The 21,141-nt window shown below is 38.4% G+C and overlaps 1 protein-coding gene across 3 annotated transcripts in view; it reads right to left on the minus strand.

Moving 5' to 3' along the window:
• BTAF1 (B-TFIID TATA-box binding protein associated factor 1) overlaps positions 1 to 21,141 on the minus strand; it is a 105,633-nt gene that overhangs the window by 12,350 nt on the left and 72,142 nt on the right. For all 3 annotated transcript variants that reach the window (XM_010381313.2, XM_010381315.2, XM_030940653.1), the window contains exons 25-33: positions 20,336 to 20,484; positions 9,505 to 9,657; positions 8,830 to 8,951; positions 8,572 to 8,739; positions 6,679 to 6,756; positions 6,412 to 6,541; positions 4,879 to 5,020; positions 4,659 to 4,789; positions 2,264 to 2,389 (exon numbers count right to left, since the gene is read on the minus strand). In XM_010381313.2, coding sequence (XP_010379615.1) covers positions 2,264 to 2,389; positions 4,659 to 4,789; positions 4,879 to 5,020; positions 6,412 to 6,541; positions 6,679 to 6,756; positions 8,572 to 8,739; positions 8,830 to 8,951; positions 9,505 to 9,657; positions 20,336 to 20,484 — 1,199 coding nt within the window. The remainder of the gene's footprint in view (positions 1 to 2,263; positions 2,390 to 4,658; positions 4,790 to 4,878; positions 5,021 to 6,411; positions 6,542 to 6,678; positions 6,757 to 8,571; positions 8,740 to 8,829; positions 8,952 to 9,504; positions 9,658 to 20,335; positions 20,485 to 21,141) is intronic.

A 21,141-nucleotide genomic window follows, 5' to 3' on the forward strand; every position in this document is an offset into this window, starting at 1 on the left:
TATGCTGTATTTCCTGTGCTGTATAGAATGCCTTTCTTCCTCTTCTTGCTTGGCAAACTTCTACTCATTCTTCAAGAACCAGTTCAAATGTCTCATTTGAGATTCTTGTGCAGTTTATATGCAGACATTTACAACGCATATAAATTGTACTGTTTGTCTGTCTCCCCTACCAGACAATGAGCTTCGCATGGCAAATTGAGCGTCTTGTTTTCTTTAAAACCCTTTCCCAAAGTACCCAGTAATGCAGACAGATGCTTCTGGAATCAGGCATCATTTTGGACACAAAAGCTGCTCAAACTTCAATGAGTATAAAAATTTCTGGCCAGGCACGGTACCTCGCCCCTATAATCCACCCTGCACTTTAGGAGGCTGAGGTGGGTGGATCCTGAGGTCGGCAGTTCGAGACCAGCTGGGCAACATGGTGAAACCTTGTCTCTACTAAAAATACAAAAATTAGCCGGGCATGATGGCATGTGCCTGTAATCCCAGCTACTTGGGAGGTGGAGGCAGGAAAATTGCTTGAACCCTGGAGGTGGAGGTTGCAGTGAGCCAAGATCATGCCATTGCACTCCAGCTTGGGTGACAGAGCGAGACCTGGTCTTTAAAAAAAAAAAATTCTTGAGAACCTTATAAACCTGAAATTCTGATTCAGCAGATGAGAGGAGAGCAGGGAAGGGGAGCTAGGTGACTGTCTCAAGTGGTTGTATTTGTGAAACAGAACCTTATATGGTCTCTTCTCTGATTCAGCCATACTTTCTCTTCTGCCTCTTACTTGGCTTAAGATTTGGGTCTCAGCCTTGGCACAGAGTTGTTTTATTAGTAAGTTCCATTGGCAAGGCTCAAGACAGTGCTGAGCACTAGGATTAAAAATTGTGGGAGAGGCCAGTTGCAGTGGTTTGCACCTATAATCCCAGCTACTTAGGAGGCTGAGGAGGGAGAATCACTTGAGGTCAAAAGTTCAAGACCAGCTTGGGCAACATGGCAAGACCTTATCACCAAAAAAATTTTTTTTTAATTAGTCAGGTGTGGTGGTGTGCACCTGTAGTCCTACCTACTCAGGAAGCTGAGGCTGAGGATCGCTTGAGCCCTGGAGTTTGAGGTTGCAGTAAGCTATGATCCCACCACTCCAGCCTGGGCAACAAAACATGACTCCTTCTCTTAAAAAAAAAACAAAAGAAAAAACTAGGTCTTCACAACTACCTTTTCCGTCTTCTATCTTTAAAAATACTACAGTACTTAATCTATTGGCAGGAGGTTTTCTGTGGTGGACTATTCAAGAGGGAAAGCTAAAGTGACACTTGCCACCTCTTTTTGCTATTCTCTCAAGCATATGAGGCATGATCTGACTTGAGACTTCTGTACTTTTTGTATCCTCTGCCTGGAATCACTTCCCCCCCATACACCTGCGTGCTTCACTTACCCCCCATACACCTGCATGCCTCAATCCTCCTTCAGATCTTTGCTCAAATGTCACCTTCTCAGTGAGGCAGTCCCTAGCCCCTCAATTAAGAAACCACAACCTACCCTGGACTCTGATACACTATAACCACATTATTGGTTTTGTCTTACACATAATATATACCTAAGTATTTTTCATCTCTACCAGGGAAGGAGTCTGTTTTATTCGCTGTTTTAAGTAACCCCAGAACTTTGAAAAATTACTGCCATGTAGTAGGTGTTCTAATATTTTCTGAATAAAAAAGCAAAAGATTCTCTATTCTAAAGCCCTTCTTTTCAGATAATATACAAACATATATTTCATTTTACACATTTAATTTTAATATAAAGTGCTTACTAATATAAAGGTAGTATTAAATAGGTATTTTAACTTATTTTCAAGAATATATACATAATATTGAAACAAAAATACATAGATCCATATTTTATTTTTCCATATAAAAAGTGCCTCATTAAAATTCATTCTTCAACATTTAAAAAGTGGAATGGGCCAGGCGCGGTGGCTCATGCCTGTAATCCCACCACTTTAGGAGGCCAAGACAGGTGGATCACTTGAGGTCAGGAGTTTGAGATCAACCTGGTCAACATAGTGAAACTCCATCTCTATTAGAAATACAAAAATTAGTCAGGCGTGGTGGCGCACACCTCTACTCCCAGCTAGTCTGGAGGTTGAGGCATAATAGCTTGAACCCAGGAGGCAGAGGTTGCAGTGAGCCGAGATCATGCCTCTGCACTCTACCCTACACGACAGAGTGAAACTCCATCTCAAAAAAAGAAAAAAAAAAAAGTAGAATGTAATCTATACCTGGAATACATGGCCTGTAGCTTTCAGCTTTGGTTTTTCAGTTTCTTCAGAAAGTGCAGCTGAAGAAACTGTTTCATCAACATCACACTTGGCACGAGACTTAGCAAAATCTTCATAGAGCTGAACCTGTAAAATGGCCCCCGTGGGAGAAGTTTAAGTATATTTATTTTCAATTGTTTAAAACACATAACTAGCAAAGGCCAGTAACAGTAGTAATTTAAATCAGCCCTCATTAATGAAAACAAATTGTGATATCTCTAATTCACTACAGGAATTACAGGTTATCCACTCCATCTTGGTAAATTCCTTTAAACTACATTTAGAAAACAAGTATGAACGCATTAAGTTGGGCTGCTAAAATATGAAAAATACAAGTCAAATGGTCCAAGACTCAATTTTTCTACTGTTCAGGAAAATAAATACATTACCAATAAAAGAAAATCCGAACCCTTAGCAGTAAATGAGAAAAATCTTCCTTAAATGAAGTTACACAATCAAGACCCTGTATGTATGTTTCAGGACATCAGATTTTACAAGAATGTTACTGCTAGCCTAAAAGGGGAACATATGTCAAGTTTTAAAGCACTACGCTGGGGTCTGGGTTCCTACCTTGTACAAGCTAAAATAATGTGAAAGAAAAGATAATCTAGAGAGCTAAAGGACAGAAATCAGAGAATACAAAATCTGTGAATGCTAAACAAAGACAAAATGCCATTCTCTTTGGAGCTCGCTTTCTCTAGATTGATTACTTACATGTGTTTTATGCCTATGTTATAGCACCACAACCAGTAAATCACCACAGATTTTTTTCACGTGACATCTTTACTGTACCTACTTTAAGAAGTCTTCATTTCATTACTACAAAAATATTCCTTTCAAGACACATTAATTTTTGCAAATGAAGGAAGGGGAACCTGAGAGATGAGGCAGATAGTATAGAAGAATCAAAGAACTCTCAACTTCTTATCCTGCCCAAGTTGAACAGATGAATACCTGCTAACAGGTTAACCATCTATACAATGGAGGGGGGAAAAGTACGTTTCTGGGTATGTATATCTCTTATTCATTTGACCATAGTGAATCAAATCCTAATAGTAAGATAGATTGACACATACAAACCTAAAACATAAAAAAATTTTCAAAGAGAAAATTCTGACCCCCAGGCCACGTCTTACTAAGACAAGGAACAGTTTCCATGTAGCTCCTTAGAAAAGTACAAGGAAAGGCTCACAATAAATTCCTTTAATAATGGTCTTTATGTACAAAATCAGAACTGTGCAGAAGGCAAAATTTATTTTGAACATTTTTAGGCAATGAAATAATACTTCAAAGGGAATGAGTGAGGTCCCACCGACCGAGGTTTAAAACTCAGCTCTGATATATAGTCATGCACTACACAAGGACATTGAGGTCAACAATGGACTACATATAAAATGGTCGTCCCATAAGATACAATATTGTGTTTTTACCATACCTTTTCTATGCTTAGATATACAAATACAATTGTGTTGCAACTGCCTGTACTCAGTACAGTAACATGTTGCACAGGTTTGTAGCCTCGGAACAACTGGCTATACCATCTAGGTGTGTGTAAGTACACTCTAGGATGTTTGCACAATGACAAAATCACCTAATGATGTGTTTCTGAGAAATCACTCATGCCATTAGCACTGTACAATTGTGTATTAGCTCTGACTGTAGCCGAGGTAGGTAACTTTTCTGAATGTCACTTTATTTGCAAAACTGGGGATTAATAATACCTATAATGTTGTGAGGACAGCCTGACAACATTCAGAGGCAGATTTTTGGCCTTTATAAACATTGGCTTGTTTCCTTACCAATTTAATACCTTGCAATCTTTTCAATTAACTAGACACATAAGAAAGCAACTATAGGCTGGGACGGTGGCTCACACCTGTAATCCCAGCACTTTGGAAGGCCAAGGTGGGAGGACCGCTTGACCCTGACCCTGGGAGTTTGAGACCAGCCTGAGCAACACAGCAAGACCCAGTCTCTACAAAAATCAGAAAATTAGCCGGGCATGGTAGTATGTGCCTGCAAGTCCCAGCTACTTGAGAGGCTGAGGCAGGAAAATCACTTGAACCCAGAGGCTGAGGCTGCAGTGAGCCATGACTGAGCTACTGTACTCCAGCCTGGGTGACAGAGTAAGACCCTGTCTCTTAAAAAAAATTTTTAAAAGCAACTATGATACTGAATTTTGTTTTCATGCTATATTCAAAATGTATACACTCAAACTTATATCCACATCATTTAGGCTTTATCTGCATCTGATAAAGCCAAAGGCTAAGCCCCTTTACTCAATAGTTTTGTGGCTCATACAAAACGATCTGCTAATAAACATACCACTAACAATGATAAACACGAGATTCCTAACCTGGAGAGGACTAAGAGTACAATAATAGTCTTGAATAATTTTAGGTGGAAGATCCTGCAAAACATCTTCTTTCATTCTTCTCAAAAGAAATGGCAGTACTTGGCGGTGCAGCGCATCCATAGCAAGAACACCTGTTAATAGTTAAGAGAAAACGGCTTCAAAAAAGTTAAGAATAAATTATATTCACTTACACAGGGTTATAATTACATCTCTTTCATACCTGCTTCTTGCTCTCGACTGGAGCTTCGAGCATCCCTACTTGCTAATATAGGTTTACCATATCGAGCAGCAAACTGGCGTTCAGTACCCAAAAATCCTGGCATGAGGAAATCGAATAATGACCACAGCTCCAAAACGTTGTTCTGTAAACAGGAACACCAGTTATCTTTCGTACTGGGATTATTTCCTTACAACTACAAAAAATACCAAAAAAATTTAGCTGGGCATGGGGGCATGCACCTGTGGCCCCAGGTACTTGGGAGGCTGAGATGGGAGGATTGCTTGAGTCCAGGAGGGAGAGGGAAGGGAGAGAGGGAGAGGGAGAGGGAGAGAGAGGGAGGGAGGCGGGGGGGAGGGGGGGAGAGAGAGGGAGGGAGGTGGGGGGGAGGGGGGGAGAGAGAGGGAGGGAGGTGGGGGGGAGGGGGGGAGAGAGAGAGAGAAGAAAGAAAGAGAGAGAGAAGAAAGAAAGAAAGAGAGAGAGAAAGAAAGAAAGAAAGAAAAAGAAAGAAAGAGAGAGAGAGAGAGAAAGAAAGAAAAGAAAGAAAGAAAGAAAGGAAGGAAGGAAGGAAGGAAGGAAGGAAGGAAGGAAGGAAGGAAGGAAGGAAGGAAGGAAAGAGAGGGAGAAAGAGACAGAAAAAGAAAGAAAGAAAGGGAGAAAGAGAGAGAAAGAGAAAAAGAGAAAGAGAAAGAAAGAAAAGGAAAGAAAGAAAGAGAAAGAGGAAGGAAAGAAAGGGAGAAAAAGAAAGGGAGAAAGAGAAAAAGAAAGAGAGAGAAAGAAAGGAAGGAAGGAAAGAAAAGGAAGGGAAGGAAGGAAGGAAAGAAGGAAGGAAGAAAGAAAGGGAGAAAGAAAGGAAGGGAGAAAGAGAAAGAAAAAGAAAGAAAGAGAGAGAGTGAGAAAGAGAAAGAGAGCACAAGAGGGTAAGTACATAAAGAACCATCAATTTCTAAAGTTGGAAGGAACCTTACAGGTCACATGGTGTTTACTTCTCTACTGAGAATGACTGAAGGTCTTCCCACCAAAGTTTACTACCCAAGCTAGATGTGAACATTTGTAACCAATTCTTCTGGAGGACAAGAGAATTTCTCAAAAGTAACTAAAGATATCTACATACCTATCTCCTTCCTTTTCCAAAATAAACTTCTACAATCGCTTGCCTTCAACTTCCTCCTGACATCAGGTGTTCACACTTCTACTATATAATGATTCACTCTGACTCAGCTCTAGCTTTTCAATGCTAAATCAGATTGCAGTGTACTACTACAGAAGGAGAATGGCCAGTGTGGAGTAGAGTCTGATTTTTATGTCTTTCATACTTTTGACACAAGATTTCTATTTACATAGTCTAAAATTACATTTTAAAAATGACTTTGAAAACCTGGTTTACCAATGAACCATTAAACAAGCAATAATTATATACTGGAAAATTATCATTCCTATAACAACAAAAAAAACTTCTTTAATTCACTGCCAAATACCAAGCCTACCCTCCACCTGGCAAAAAAAAAAAAAAAAAAAAGAATAGTAAATAATTACCTGGATTGGTGTTCCAGAAAGAATAATCCTATAATTAGCAGTCAGTTGTTTTACTGCTTTTGACAACTTTGTTTTTCCATTTTTGATGACATGGCCTTCATCAAGAATGCAGTAGTTAAATTTAATATTTCTAAGGGAAAATAAATAGAAAATTTTTACAACTTTTGCTGTATGTCCGGAACTATATGAAGAATCTTTGAAGTGGGAAAATATTAAGAGTCTTCAAATTTGATATTAATTTTTCTAAAAAAAAAATTTAATTCTTACCTAAAGAAATCTATGTCATTCCTCACAACATCATATGAAGCCACTATTAGATTGTGCCTTTTTACTTGGTGCTGTAACCTTTATTTAGAAATGAATAAAATTAGAAAACAGAGACCCTGAAAAGTTCTTAATAGCTACAATTGTATAAAGTGCTTTCAATCTGCCCACTAAGCCCAGCATTCCCTTCTGCTTACTCTACATACACGACCCTGAAGGGCTACTCTTCTAATGACTTGGCTATGTTGCCCTACTCAGTCTGATTAGAAAAGAGATGAACATCAGACTGAAAATATGGTGGACATTTCAACTTTACTTGCCAACATCTCTTCCTTAGGGGCACTATTCCTTTATCACTCCAGGTTGTTCTAGGTGATGTGGGGGAACTACCAATCATGTGCCCCCATAATCACCAAGGAAATGAAGCATTTTAACCAGGTTAAGCTATTCACAATATTTAATCCCCTAACCACAAAGGTTGTTTTGGGAGCATGACCCAAACAAGGCCAGTCAGTCATCTCCAGTACTGATAATATTCATGAGAGAGAGGGAAGATCTGTTTACTACAATTGCCGAACTAAGAGAATATGGGCCAGAGACTGCCCATTGTCATCTTATCTACCAACTGTGGACTGAAGCCCAATAGTAACAATAAGTTATGTAAGGGGAGGAAGAGTCAATGAGAGTAATCTAGATGGGCCTGAAGCAACAATCTACCCCTGAAATTCTCAAGTTAGTGAATTAATGAATTTTCTGCTTGCTTAAGCTAGTTTGAATTGAATTTCTATCACTTACAAATGAATGAATTCTATCAAAGAAGCACTACAGTAAACTGCTCAAGAGTGCAAGTTTTTGAGCTGCCTGTATTCAAATCCTCACTCTCTCCACTTAATTAGTTGAGTGACCTTGGACCCAGGCCCAATGCCTTAGACTCCTTATTTGCAAATTGGAACAACAGTATTCCTACCTCACAAAGTGACTGTGAGAATACATAATACACAATTTGTTTAGTTTTTTTCAATACTGCTCCTTCTATACATAATACACAATTTTACATTAAAAAAAAAAAAACTGCGTAGAATAGTGCCTGGCCAGTAAGTGCTCAAGATAAAAACTAAAACATTTTAATAACATTATTTAATAATAATATTTGCTATTATTAACACAGGAGTACAGCAAATCTATGGACTAATCAGCAACTATGACTATCCAACCTTAAAAAATGAACTGAAATCAATGAGCTTCCACTTGAAAAAATTTACAGTTAGGAACATAAGAGATGTGTTAGTTAATAGGGAAGGGGTAAAGCTGAAAGAACTCTAAAATTTAGTGCAGTCATGACTGCAGCAGCAGCTAAAGCAGCCATAGCGGACCAAAAGTACTTCTGGGGAGAGGGAAGGAAAGGGAACAAGGCAAAGGGGAACTCTTTTTTATTTAAGAGAGGAGGACTCACTATGTTGCCCAGGCTGGTCTTGAACTTCTGGGCTCAAGCAATCCTCCTGCCTCAGCCTCCTGAACAGTCAGGACTACAGGCATGTTCCCTGGCACATGGCTCAAAGAGATCTCAGGAAATGGGTAGAAAATGACAATAAAACAGAAGCACCAAATAGATGCTATGGTCACAGACTCCCAAAAGGGGCATACAAAGCGGCTTCGGTTCCTGATAGTTCAGCAGCTCCAGGAAAGCTCAACTTATTGTACAATGGTTAAAAGTCCTCAATTTTGATAAGCCTCACTGATTACATCTTCCCAAAGTACACTCACTTTTCCTAAGTGAAGTTTCTATGTCACACAACCAAAAGAGCTAATTAAAATTCACTTTTAATAAATGTTATTGTTCCTCATTTTAATTACGACAAAAGCTGAAATATTTTGTTATTGTCGTACACCTCTTACCTTATTCTTTCAGTGGGAGGTCCAGTGTAGTGCAACGGATTGAGGTATTCTCTGGAGCAAAATTTACCTACTTCATCCACCCAATGGCCTGTTAATGTTGGCGGACAAACCACTAAGGAAGGAAGTGGCATACATTCTGCTAATTTTGATCTTGCATATTCCTGGGCCCTTTATAATAGCAAAACACAATAAATTAACCAGCTTGTTTACATTTCTCCAAATCTGGAAACCTTATTTTAAAATAACATCTTAAATTACCTATGACAATGATCTCCTGCTAGAATGCAGATGGACTGTAAAGTTTTTCCTAAACCCATGTCATCACACAGAATTCCATGAAGTTTATACTTATTAAGAAATGCCAACCAGTTCACACCATCCTGTTAGAGAGAAAAATCATAAATGTGAATACAGCATAAATTTTTTCTTATAAAAACATTTTCTTATGAACATGTTTGCACAAAACAAAAATCTTTCTATACGCAAAAGTGAAATAAATGGGTATAAGACACTAAACACAAGATTTTACTAAATCAATTTTACAAAATGTTTTAAGGCCAGGTATGGTGACTCATATCTCTAATCCCAGCACTTTGTGGGGCTGAGGTGGGAGGATCACTTGAAGCCAGGAGTTGAAGACCAGCCTGGGCAACAAAATGAGAACCCTGCCCCTACCAAAGAAAAAAAAAAAAAAAATAGCTGGCCATAGTGGTGCACATGTATAGTCCCAGCTACTCGGGAGGCTGAGGTGGGAAGATGGCCTGAGTCCAGGAGTTTGAGGCTGCAGTGAACCATGATTCTGCCACTGCACCCCAGCCTGGGCAACAGAGCAAGAACCTGTCTCAAAAAACAAAAAAAAAAGCCACAAGGCTTCAAGGTTCATTTGAAAGGAAAACTCACTATTCCTATTTACAAGATAAGTATAAAACTTACCTGCTGATATTTTCTGAGTTCAGCATTGATTGGTACTGGAATTTTATAATTTTCCAACTTTTTCCCATCTAACAATTGCTCCAAAAAGTGTCGCTCCTTGGCTTTCAATTGGATTAATTCTGCTGACATGTTTGGAGGGTCTGGAATGCCTGCCTAAAATGATTTAAGTTATTAAAAACTATGTACTCAGTTTTCATTCTTAGATCAAACACAACAAAACAAACACACAGAAAAAATAATTCTGAAAATTGTACAAAGACTTGAAGACAAATGAGGTTAAAGAAATTGACAAGCATTAAAGGTGCTACAATTAGACTACTAAGTAAATACATATGGAATATCTGAAAGACCACAATCTACAACTTCATTTTCCCACACCATGCATTATTTGATGAAGAGGCATATAAAGTTGCATAGTTTATTTTGAATTAAATACTATTACTGGCACTTCTCAATTTTACTGTTCTGATACCCTAGGGTATTAGTTCTCAAAATGTGGTTTGCACGACCCCTATGGATCTCTAAGACATTTTCAACTATTTCATAATAAAAGGAGAACATTATTTGCTTTTAATCACTGTGTTGACATTTGTGTGGATGTTGCAAAAGTTATAATGAAGAAAACTGCCTGTACTTCAGAAAGAATCAAGGCAATGGCACCAAAATGTGCTAGCAGTCATATTTCTTAGAACCATACATTAGCATTTTTTCAAATAGCCAGTGTTACTTTAAAATGTCCTTGATAAGCCAGGCGTGGTGGCTCACACCAGTAATCCCAGCACTTCGGGAGGCCGAGGCAGGCGGATCACTTGAGGTCAGGAGTTTGAGATCAGCCTGGCCAACATGGTGAAACCCTGTCTCTCTACTAAAAATAAAAAAATTAGCTGGGCACGGTGGTGTGCACCTGTAGTCCCAGCTACTCCCAGGCTGGCAGAAGAATCGCTTGAACCTGGGAGGCAGAGGTTGCAGTGAACTGGGATTGTGCCATGGCACTCCAGCCTGGGTGACAGAGCGAGATTCCATCTCAAAAAAAAAAAAAAGACAAAAAATATGATAAAGCAGTAAAAATGATCTATTTTAATAAATCTCAACCCTTTGATGCATGTCTTTTTTAACATTCTGTGAGAAAAAAAACTGTGAATTCTGCTGTTTATCAAAGTACAATCTATTGAGAAGCTGAACTAGCCATTAAAAAAAGACCCAAATATGAAGTCTTTAATATTCCAAGAATTTCCCTGACAAACTCAGTAGTGTTTATATTACATATCCATCCTGGATGTACCCAACCATATGTTTTGTTGGTGGTTGATGTTTCACATTCTTAAAATAAAGATTTATGGGTATTAAACTTGGAAACACCAGACAATACTTACTACTTAGATTTAGACAAACTGTGCCCAGGAGAAAGAAAGTATATTAACATAGCCATTTTTTAATGGAACAACATTTTACTTGAAAGGACTGATAAACTATGGATATTCTGAGTTTGGTATTTGGCTCACATTTTCTCAAAAATGAACCTGTCACTTCAAGGAAAACAACTGACATTAACTTGTTGTCACTGATAAAATTCGTATTTTCAAGATAAATTGACAGTTTCCAATAAAAACAATTTTCTGCTGTTGATAATAAACATGATTTTTAAAAATATTATATAATGAATTGTGTCCACCTGTGGAAGATTTACATAACTCAATGAACCAATATTTTCCAAATGACTGATGCATAATGTTACAAAACATGTATGGATAATAAAAGATTCATTCAAAAGTATAAGACATACTTACCTGGCAGGGCAGATACCATGATCACAAAAGTATAAGACAAACCAATGAATTTCAATGTAAGAGAGTATGAAACATTGATTGATAGGATTTAGATTCTATATTGCACATAACACTTAACAAACTTTCTCTTTTTGAGTTCTGGTATGCTATCAGATAAAACAATATCCACAATTATTTGAGAAGGCTGTCAAAGTATTGCTCCCTTTTCTAACTATCTCTGTGAGGCTGGACTTCCTTTATATATCCTGAGCCAAAACATATTGCAACAGACTGAATGCCCACGCAAACATGAGAATCCAGCTATCTACCATTAAACCAGAAATACTGGCCAGGTGTGGTGGAGGATTGAGCCCAGGAGTTTGAGACCAGCCTGCAGAACATAGTAAGACCCCATCCCTACAAAAAATTTAAAAAATAGCCAGGTGTGGTGGCACGGGACTGTAGTCCCAGCTTCTTGGGAGGTTAAGGGAGGAGGATCGCTTGAGTCCAGGAGAGGCTGAGGCTGCAGTGAGTTGTGATTGTGCTGCTGTACTCCAGCCTGGGTGACACAGTAAAACCCTGTTTCAAGGGAAAAAAAGAAAAAAAAAAAAACCCAAAAAAAACAAAAACCAGACATAAAAAAGATTTGCAATAGTATAAAACAATGTCACTCTTGTCACTCACACATTGTTTTAGAAAAGTTATTTTTCGTCAAAAAAGTTAATTATGTTAACATGTAGGTTTGTTATTTAAATGAATTATTTAAAAATTTCCCAGTTTTAATATCTATTATGGAAAATATTATAAACAACAGCTCTTTGGTGTCTTCAATTTTTAAGAGTGTAACGAAGTACTGACACAATAATCTATCTAAAAAATAAATCAAGAAAACAATCCCATTTACAATAGCAACAAAAAAATAAAATAGGAATAAATTTAAGGAGGTGAAAGATCTATACACTGAAAGTTATAGAACATTAATGAAAGAAACTGCTGGGGACACAAATAAATGGACATAAATATGGAAAATAAATGTTCTTGGGCTGGAAGAACTAGTATTGTTAAAATGTCCATACTACCCAAAACGATCTATAGATGTGATGCAATACCTACACTGCACTGAGAATCCCTAATCCCCAAAATTCCAGTGGCATATTTTACAGAAGTAGAAAAAGCAATCCTAAAACTCATATGGTTCTCTATTATCCCTCTGAATAAGCTTTCTATAAAAACAAACAAACAAAAAAACTCATGTTGAACCACAAAAACCCCAGATAGCCAAAGCAATCATGAGCAAAAGGAACAAAGCTGGAGGGATCACACTACCTGATTTCAAAATATACTACAAAGCTATAGTAATCAAAAGAGTATGATCCTGGCATAAAAGCAGACAAAGACCAATGGAACAGACTGGAAAGACTAGAAATAAATGCATGTATTTACAGTTAATCTTTGACAAAAGAACACACAAGGGGGAAGGACAGCCTCTTCAATAAATGGTGTCGGGAAAACTGGATATTCACACGCAGAAGAATGAAACTGGACCTTTGTATCTTACACCAAGTACAAAACTCAGGTCACAATTGATCAAAAAATTAAACGTAAGACTGGAAACTATAAAATTACTGGAAAAAAATAGAAAAAAGCCTTTCTGACACTGGTCTGGGCAAATTTTTTGGATATAACTCCAAAAGCACAAGAAACAAAATCAAAATACAGGCCAGTCATGGTGGTTCACCCCTGTAGTCCCAGCACTTTGGGAGATTGAGGCAGGAGGACTGTTTGAACCCAGGAGTTTAAGACCAGCCTGGGGTAAACAGAGGGAGACCCCATCCCTACACAAAATAGTTAGCTGGGCATGGTGGCACACACCTGAAGTCCCAGCTACTTGGGAAGCTGGGGTGGGAAGATCACTTGAGCCCAGGAGTTCGAGGCTGCAGTGAGCCATGATCATACAACTGCACTCCAGCCTGGGCAACAGAGTGAGGCCTTGTCTCAAAAACAAAAACCCAAAATCAAAATGTAGGTTGAGCATCCCAAATCCAAATATCCAAAACATTGTTATTGCCAGCATGACAGATGAAGGAAACGCTCATTGGTGCATTTCAGATTTCAGATTTTCAGATTAGGGATGCTCAACTGGTAAGTATAATGCAAACGTTCAAAAATCTGAAATCTTAAATACTTCTAGTCACAAGCATTTCAGATAAAGGATACTCAACATGTATAGACAAATGGGACTGCATCAAACTAAAAAGCTTTCTGCATAGCACAAGAGACAACAGACTGAAGAGACAACCAACAGCATGGGAAAAATTATTTGTGAACCATAAATCTTGATAAGGGGTTAGTATCTAAAATATAAAAGGAACTCAACTCAACAGAGAGAAAATAAGATTTAAAAATGGGCAAAGGACCTGAATAGGTATTTCTCTAAAGTACACACACACACACACACACACACACACACACACACAAACGGCCAACAGATATATGAAAAAATGCTCAACATAAATCACCAGGGAAATACAAATTAAAACTGGTATGAGATATTACCTCACAACTGTTAGAATGGCTACTACTAAAAAGACAAAACGTGCGGAGGAAGATGTAGAGAAACGGGAACCCTTGCGTACTGTTGGTGGGAATGTAAATTAGTACAGCATTATGGAAAACAATACGGATGTTACTCAAAAAACTAAAAACTACCATATAATCTAGCAATCCCACTTTTGGTTATATATCCAAAGGAAATGAAATCAGTACACTGAAGAGATATCTGTACTTCTGTGTTCATTGCAGCATTATTCACAATAGCCGGGATTTGGAATCAACCCAAGTGTTCGTCTATGTGATGAATGGATAAAGAAGCTGTAGTTTATCTATATATAATTGGATACTATTCAGCCTCTCAGAAGGAAATTTTGTGACAACATGAATAAACCTGGATGACATTATGCTAAAGGAAACAAGCCAGGCACAGAAAGACAAATATTATTTGATCTCACTTATATGTGGAAATCTAAAATGTCAAACTCATGGAAGCAGAGTAGAAGAGTGGTTGCTAGGTGCTTAGTAGGTGGAGGGGAGAGGACTGAGGGGAGATGGATAGATGTTGGTTAAAGGGTACAAAGTTTATTTAGAATGAATACATTCTGTAGATCTGTACAGCATGGTGACTACAGTTAATGATAATGTACACCTGGAAACTGCTAAAAGACTAAAATTTAATTAAATGGGTTTTCACCACAAAAAATGATGAGTGCGCCGGGCGCGGTGGCTCAAGCCTGTAATCCCAGCACTTTGGGAGGCCGAGACGGGTGGATCACGAGGTCAGGAGATCAAGACCATCCTGGCTAACATGGTGAAACCCCGTCTCTACTAAAAATACAAAAAACTATCCGGGCGAGGTGGCGGGCGCCTGTAGTCCCAGCTACTTGAGAGGCTGAGGCAGGAGAATGGCGTAAACCCCGGAGGCGGAGCTTGCAGTGAGCTGAGATCCGGCCACTGCACTCCAGCCTGGGCGACAGTGCGAGGCTCCGTCTCAAAAAAAAAAAAAAAAAAAAAAAAAAAAAAAATGATGAGTGTATGAACTAAGATATATTAATTGGTCTGATATATTTCACAACATCATTTTGGACACCAAAACATTTTTTTTTTTTTTTTGAGACGGAATCTCACTCTGTCCTGTCGCCCAAGCTGGAGTGCAGTGGCCCCATCTCAGCTCACTGCAACCTCCGCCTCCCAAGTTCAAGTGATTCTCCTGCCTCAGCCTCCTGAGTAGCTGGGATTACAAGTGCGTGCCACCATGCCTGGCTAATTTTTCTATTTTTAGTAGAGATGGGGTTTCACCAGTTGGCCAGGCTGGTCTTGAACTCCTGACTTCGTGATCTGCCCACTTCGGCCTCCCAAAGTGCTGGGATTACAGGCGTGAGCCACCATGCCTGGCCACATGTTTTTTATTAATAAAAAATGAAAGACCAAAAAAGTCATGAGACCAAAAAATTTGAAAACTACTGTCCTACGATGTCTCCCAACTTAAGAAATTTAAAATTCTGGAAACAGAATTTCAATTAAGTCTAACTAAAGTATATATTCCACACAACACTAAAAATAGCATTAGGGCAATGAGGTATATATACAATGAGTCTATTTTCGAAGGTTTTGGAATTAACTTTACTAAGATAAAAACTAACATTTTAGAACATCTAACAACATAATAATAATCATTAAAGTCTTTCTGCACAATGCTTTACAAATAACAAAATCTTTATATTTTTATTCTCATGGAACTTTTAAGAAATGACAAGACATAGGGCTACATAGCTAGGTCCATTCTCTAACAGTGAAACCCTAAACCCAAGCATCACGAATATTGGTTCAGTGCCAGCAACCCCTCTTGTGAGTGTCTTTCTCACTCCAATTCCCATAAAAATCAGCAAAAGTTACTAACAGTGCAAGGGAATTAGAGTTTCTATAAAAATCACTGGTTGATATTCCAAGATTCTTTGACAACATGCATTTCAGAAAAGTAGATGACTTTTTCTATGAAGACTTAACAGAGAGAATCAAAACAAAGAGGAACAGGAATGAACTTTCATGATATCATTCTTGTTTCTATTGCTATTATCTTCAAATTCACTAATATTCTCTTCCACAGTATGTCTAACCTGCTATTAATGCAATCCAGTGTGTTTTTATTTGTAACTGCATTTTTCATCTCTAGAAGTTCAAGTTGGGTCATTCTTATATTTTTCATTGTGCTCATCACACTCATGCTTTCCTCCTCTACCTTGAACACATAGAGTGTGTGTATGTGTATGTATGTGTGTGTGTGTGTGTGTGTGTGTGTATATATATATATATAATTTTTTTATTTTTTATTTTTTGAGACAGGGTTTCACCATGTTGTCCAGCGTGGTTTCGAATTCCTGAGCTCAAGGGATCCGCCTGCTTTGGCCTCCCAAAGTGCTGGTATTACAGAGGTGAGCCACTGCACTCAGCCCTGGAGTATATTTTAATGTCCTCGTCTATTATCTGGGTCTCTTCAGGGGACTGTTTTATTGACTGTATTTTCCCCCAGTTACTGGACATATTTTTGGGTGTGGTAATTTTTTGGTGAATGTCAAACATCTTTAGTTTTATGTTGTTGGGTGCTGTATTTTTTTTTTTTAATTATTCCTTTAAATATGTTGAGGCTTTTTTTTTCTGGGCAATATTTAGTTCAGCTGAAATTAATTAGATCCCGTTGAGGCTTGCTTTTAAGCTTTATCAAGGAAGATCCAAATCAGCCTTTTGTCAAGGGCTAACTTGGCCCATTACTGAGGCAATATGCTTCTAAGGACTTGATGCTCAGTATGGAAGAAGGTCTTGTTACTCTTACTCTCCTTAGTGGAAATACAAACTATTCCCAGCCCTGTGTGAGGTCTGGAAATTGCTCCACCTACTCCTTTCCACCGTGATTCTTTCCCCAGTCTCAAAGATGTTCTCATAGTACATGCAGATGAATACTCAGCCAAAAGCTTGGGAGAACCCCCTGTGGACCTCTGGAGCTTTCTCTCTGTGCAGCTACCTACCTTCAGGTACTCTGTCTTGCAAATTTTGTCTTAACTCTTCAGTTCAGCAACACTACTGGGCTCTCTTTGGGTTTCCCTTCTCTGTGCTATGGCTCTAGGCAATAAGCCAGGGCACTTCATTTGTTTCACTTTCTCTCATAGTTCACTATCCAGTGCTGCCTGTCATGCAATGCCTGAAAACCACTGTTTGGTACATTTTGTCTGGTGTTCTAGGTAAGGTAGGAGGATAAATCTGTTGCCCATTTTTCCATCATGGCCAGAAGCAAAATCTGTATCACAGTCTTGTAATTTTCACATCTATCAAAGTGAGTCTTACTAATCTTTTCTCAATACCTAAAGTTCAAAATCTCTTTTGTCAATCTGTTATCAAGTATTGTTGTTTTTCCTTAAGAACAAACAAACCAGGTGGCTCATGCCTGTAATCCCAGCACTTTGAGAGGCTGAGGTGTGCAGATCACCTAAGGTCAGGAGTTCGAGACCAGCCTGGCCAACATGGTGAAACCCCGTCTCTACTAAAAATACAAAAAATTAGCATGGTGGCCAGCACCTGTAATCCCAGTTACTAGGGAGGCTGAGGTAGGAGAATTGCTTGAACCCAGGAGGCGGAGGTTGCAGGAACCAAGATCACACCATTGCACTCTAGCCTGGGCGACAAGAACAAAACTCCATCTCAAAACAAAACAAAACAAAAACCAACCAAGAAAACCCCAAAAGACTATTGCTAAGTGTTAGAGTTTAGAGCCTTTATCACCTCACAGTGGATGTGAGCTCTATTTTGGTGCACTTCGAATTCTAATCCATACTTAAATGGCTATTAAACTGATTTTCCTAAAATATGACCTTCAGCTGTTAGACTAATTTTCCTTAAAAACAAACAAAAACTGCGGTCATCATCTCCTTTGTTTAAAGAACACATAATAGCTTCCCACTGCTCACTTATTTCAAAGCTAAGAAAGGGCCAAGGAGACTAAGTACAACACATTTGGTTTAAAAGTGGGATAAAGGCCTCGGAGTTAAAAGAATCTGAGTTAAAATGTAGGAAGCAGAGGATGAAAACAATTCTGGAAATGACACCTCGGTCTTTTGACACCATGGTCTAGTATCTGTTGTTGCAGTAATTTTTTTTCACACATTTTTTAGTGTGAGGTAAAATATACATGTAGAGAAATAATCTAAGGAACAGTTTAGTAAATTATAAAACAAACATCTGTAAAACCAGATCAAGAAAAATACCACTGCAGTCACCCTAGAAGATCCCAAGATCCCATATGCTCCTTCCCAATCATAACCTTCTCTCTCCTTTCCTCAAGAGGTAATCATTTCACTGACTTTTATGGTAATTTCTTTCTTATTTTTCTTTATACCTTCATATCACCAAATTTCTTTTGCCTGTTTTTGAATTTAATAAAAAAGGAATCCTACGTTAAGGATTCATGAATATTACTGTATGTGTCTGTGGTTTGTCTGCTTGCAGTGTAACAGTACACAATTTACATATCTACTCTCCACGACCATTTGGTGATTTCCAGTTTTAGACTACTATAAGTGATGTTATATTCTTGGCCAGGCATGGTGGTTCACACCTGTAATCCCAGCACTTTGGGAGGCCAAGGCAGGAGGATCACCTGAGGTTGGCAGTTGAGACAAGCCTGATCAACAAGCAGAAACCCCGTCTCTACTAAAAATACAAAATTAGCAGGGTGTGGTGGCACATGCCTATAATCCCAGGTGTTTGGGAGGCTGAGGCAGGAGAATCGCTTGAACCTGGGAGTCGGAGGGTACAGTGAGCTGAAGTCGCACCACTGCACTCCAGCCTAGGCAACAAGAGCAAAACTCTGTCTCCAAAAAAAAAAAATTCTTGAAAAAATGTGTTGAATTCTCTAGGGTATATATGTAGGATGAAGTTTTCAGGTCATTAGGCTGGGTATCTTCAGTTTTACCAGATATAACCAAACTGTTTTTCAAAGAGGCTATCCTATTTATAACTCATTATTTTGCTGGTAGGAATGTCAAATGATACAGTTACTTTGGAAAACGATTAGGCAGTTTTATAAAAAAAATTAAACGAGCTTACCATATGACCCGGCATTTCATTCTTAAGTATTTACTCAAAAGAAATAAACACACACATCCACACAAAGACTTACAAATGCAAATGCAGAGTATTGTTTCTTTTTTTTTGTTTTGTTTTGAGAGAGAGTCTCACTTTGTCATCCAGGCTGGAGTGCAGTGGCACCATCTTGGCTCACTGCAACCTCTGTCTCCCAGATTCAAGTGAGTCTCCTGCCTCAGCCTCCTGAGTAGCTGGGATTACAGGTGTGCACCACCACACCCTGCAAATTTTTGTATTTTTTGTAGAGACGAAGTTTCACCATTTTGTATTTTCAGTTGGTCAGGATAATCTCGAACTCCTAACGTCAAGTGATCCACCCGCTGTGGCCTCCCAAAGTGCTGGGATTACAGGCATGAGTCACCTCACCCAGCCCATAATAACTATTAATAAAAGCTGGTAACAATCCAAATATCCGTCAACTGGTGACAGGATAAACAAAATGTGGTATGTCCATACAATGGAATACTACTCAGCAATAAAAAGGAAGTACTTGTACATGTTACAACATGGATGACATGCCATACCATTTCCTGAATTATTCCTGGCTCTTTCTGTTTTTCAAGCCACTTCAGTTTCCTGCACTGGCCACACATTATTTGTGCCCCCATGAATGGGGGCTCCAACATGATCCTTTTAGTCTTCTTTTTCATACTCCCACAGAGACCTCATTTGCTTTTTACAGTCTTAATTACCATCTCTCACATTTATCTTTTGCCTAAACTTTAGCCCACAGTCTACAACTAGATGTTACCAGAAAAACTTAGGAACAATTCTATTTCTAGAAAAGCATTAGTAAATTTTTTTAGGAATCATAGTGTCTGATTTCCTGTTTTACTTAAATTAAAACTCTGTGTTAAAGAAAAAAAGTACCAATTAAAAGCCTAAAAATCTTAATTACTGTAATATAAACATTTTTGAAATAATGCCTTCTTTTTTTTTAGCCTGATATGTTCTTTAACAAGTGTTACTTTTCTTTTCTTTTTTTTTTTTTTTTTTTTTTTTTTGAGATGGAGTCTTGCTGTCGCCCAGGACAGAGTGCAGTGGCACGATCTTGGCTCGCTGCAACCTTTGCCTCCAGGTTCCAATAATTCTCATGCCTCAGTGTCCTGAGTAGCTGAGACTACAGGCACACACCACCATGCCCAACTAATTGGTTTGGTTTTGTTTTTGTATTTTTTTTAGTAGAGACAGGGTTTCACCCATGTTGGCCAGGCTGGTCTCAAACTCCTGACCTCAGATGATCCACCTGCCTCAGCCTCCCAAAGTGCTGGGATTATAGGCATGAGCCTTTGTACCTGGCCCTAAAAAGGGTTACAATTATTATGGATCAAGTTACAGAAAACATTATGTCCACACAGCAAGTATCTTTGACTTACCTCAAGTGGCATGAGTCTAATTAGCGTTGCAAAGCACTGTGTGGCCATGAATCTCACACTGTCTGTCTGATCACTCATTCTTCCCAATACAGGAACAACTAAAAGGACAATATATGGAACAATACCAACATCCAGTAGTTCCATTACACCTGAGTAAGTGATTAAGGAAATTTTGAAATGGTTCCGAGACACATGTTTTCACAAACAAATTGATACCAAGATTGTAACTTTTTAAAAGGCTCATGATTTTCTCATCTGTATTATGAGGGAAGAGACTGACCCTCCAGGCCTATGATTCAATTATAACAGTATCTGCCCATTTTGTTGCTTCTTGGAAAATATTATGTAACTTTCTCATGATTAGGAATATAAAATTACAGTTTTCTTCTGAGGAAGGCCAGAAGAAGCTTTACTAATAAGATTTTTTTCATAAAGAAATTGCTACAAGCGTCTGGAATTCCAATGTCAAAATAAAATAAGTCACATTGTAAGTAAAGGAATACAACTGAGTGTCACTCAAAGATTAATTCCAAATTTCCCACCAGGATCTTGACAATCACCAGCAGGATATAGTGAGCCTAGCAAGCGCAGTTCTCCTGTAATCTTCAGTATTTTTGAACCAGAGTTCTACTGATTTGATCTTCATCCATCTTTTGTGCTCTGTGAAATATCTTTCAGATACTTTGAGTTAAAGAATGTTAGCTGCTGCCATACCCTTAGCAAAGGGCTTGCCTGTATATTACTAATTATCTAGTATATTTTGGTCATTTTAAACCCAATTAATGAACAAACTTTAAAAACATAAC

The sequence above is a fragment of the Rhinopithecus roxellana genome, chromosome 11 (assembly GCF_007565055.1).
Source record: "Rhinopithecus roxellana isolate Shanxi Qingling chromosome 11, ASM756505v1, whole genome shotgun sequence".
NCBI classification, from domain to species: Eukaryota; Metazoa; Chordata; class Mammalia; order Primates; family Cercopithecidae; genus Rhinopithecus; species Rhinopithecus roxellana.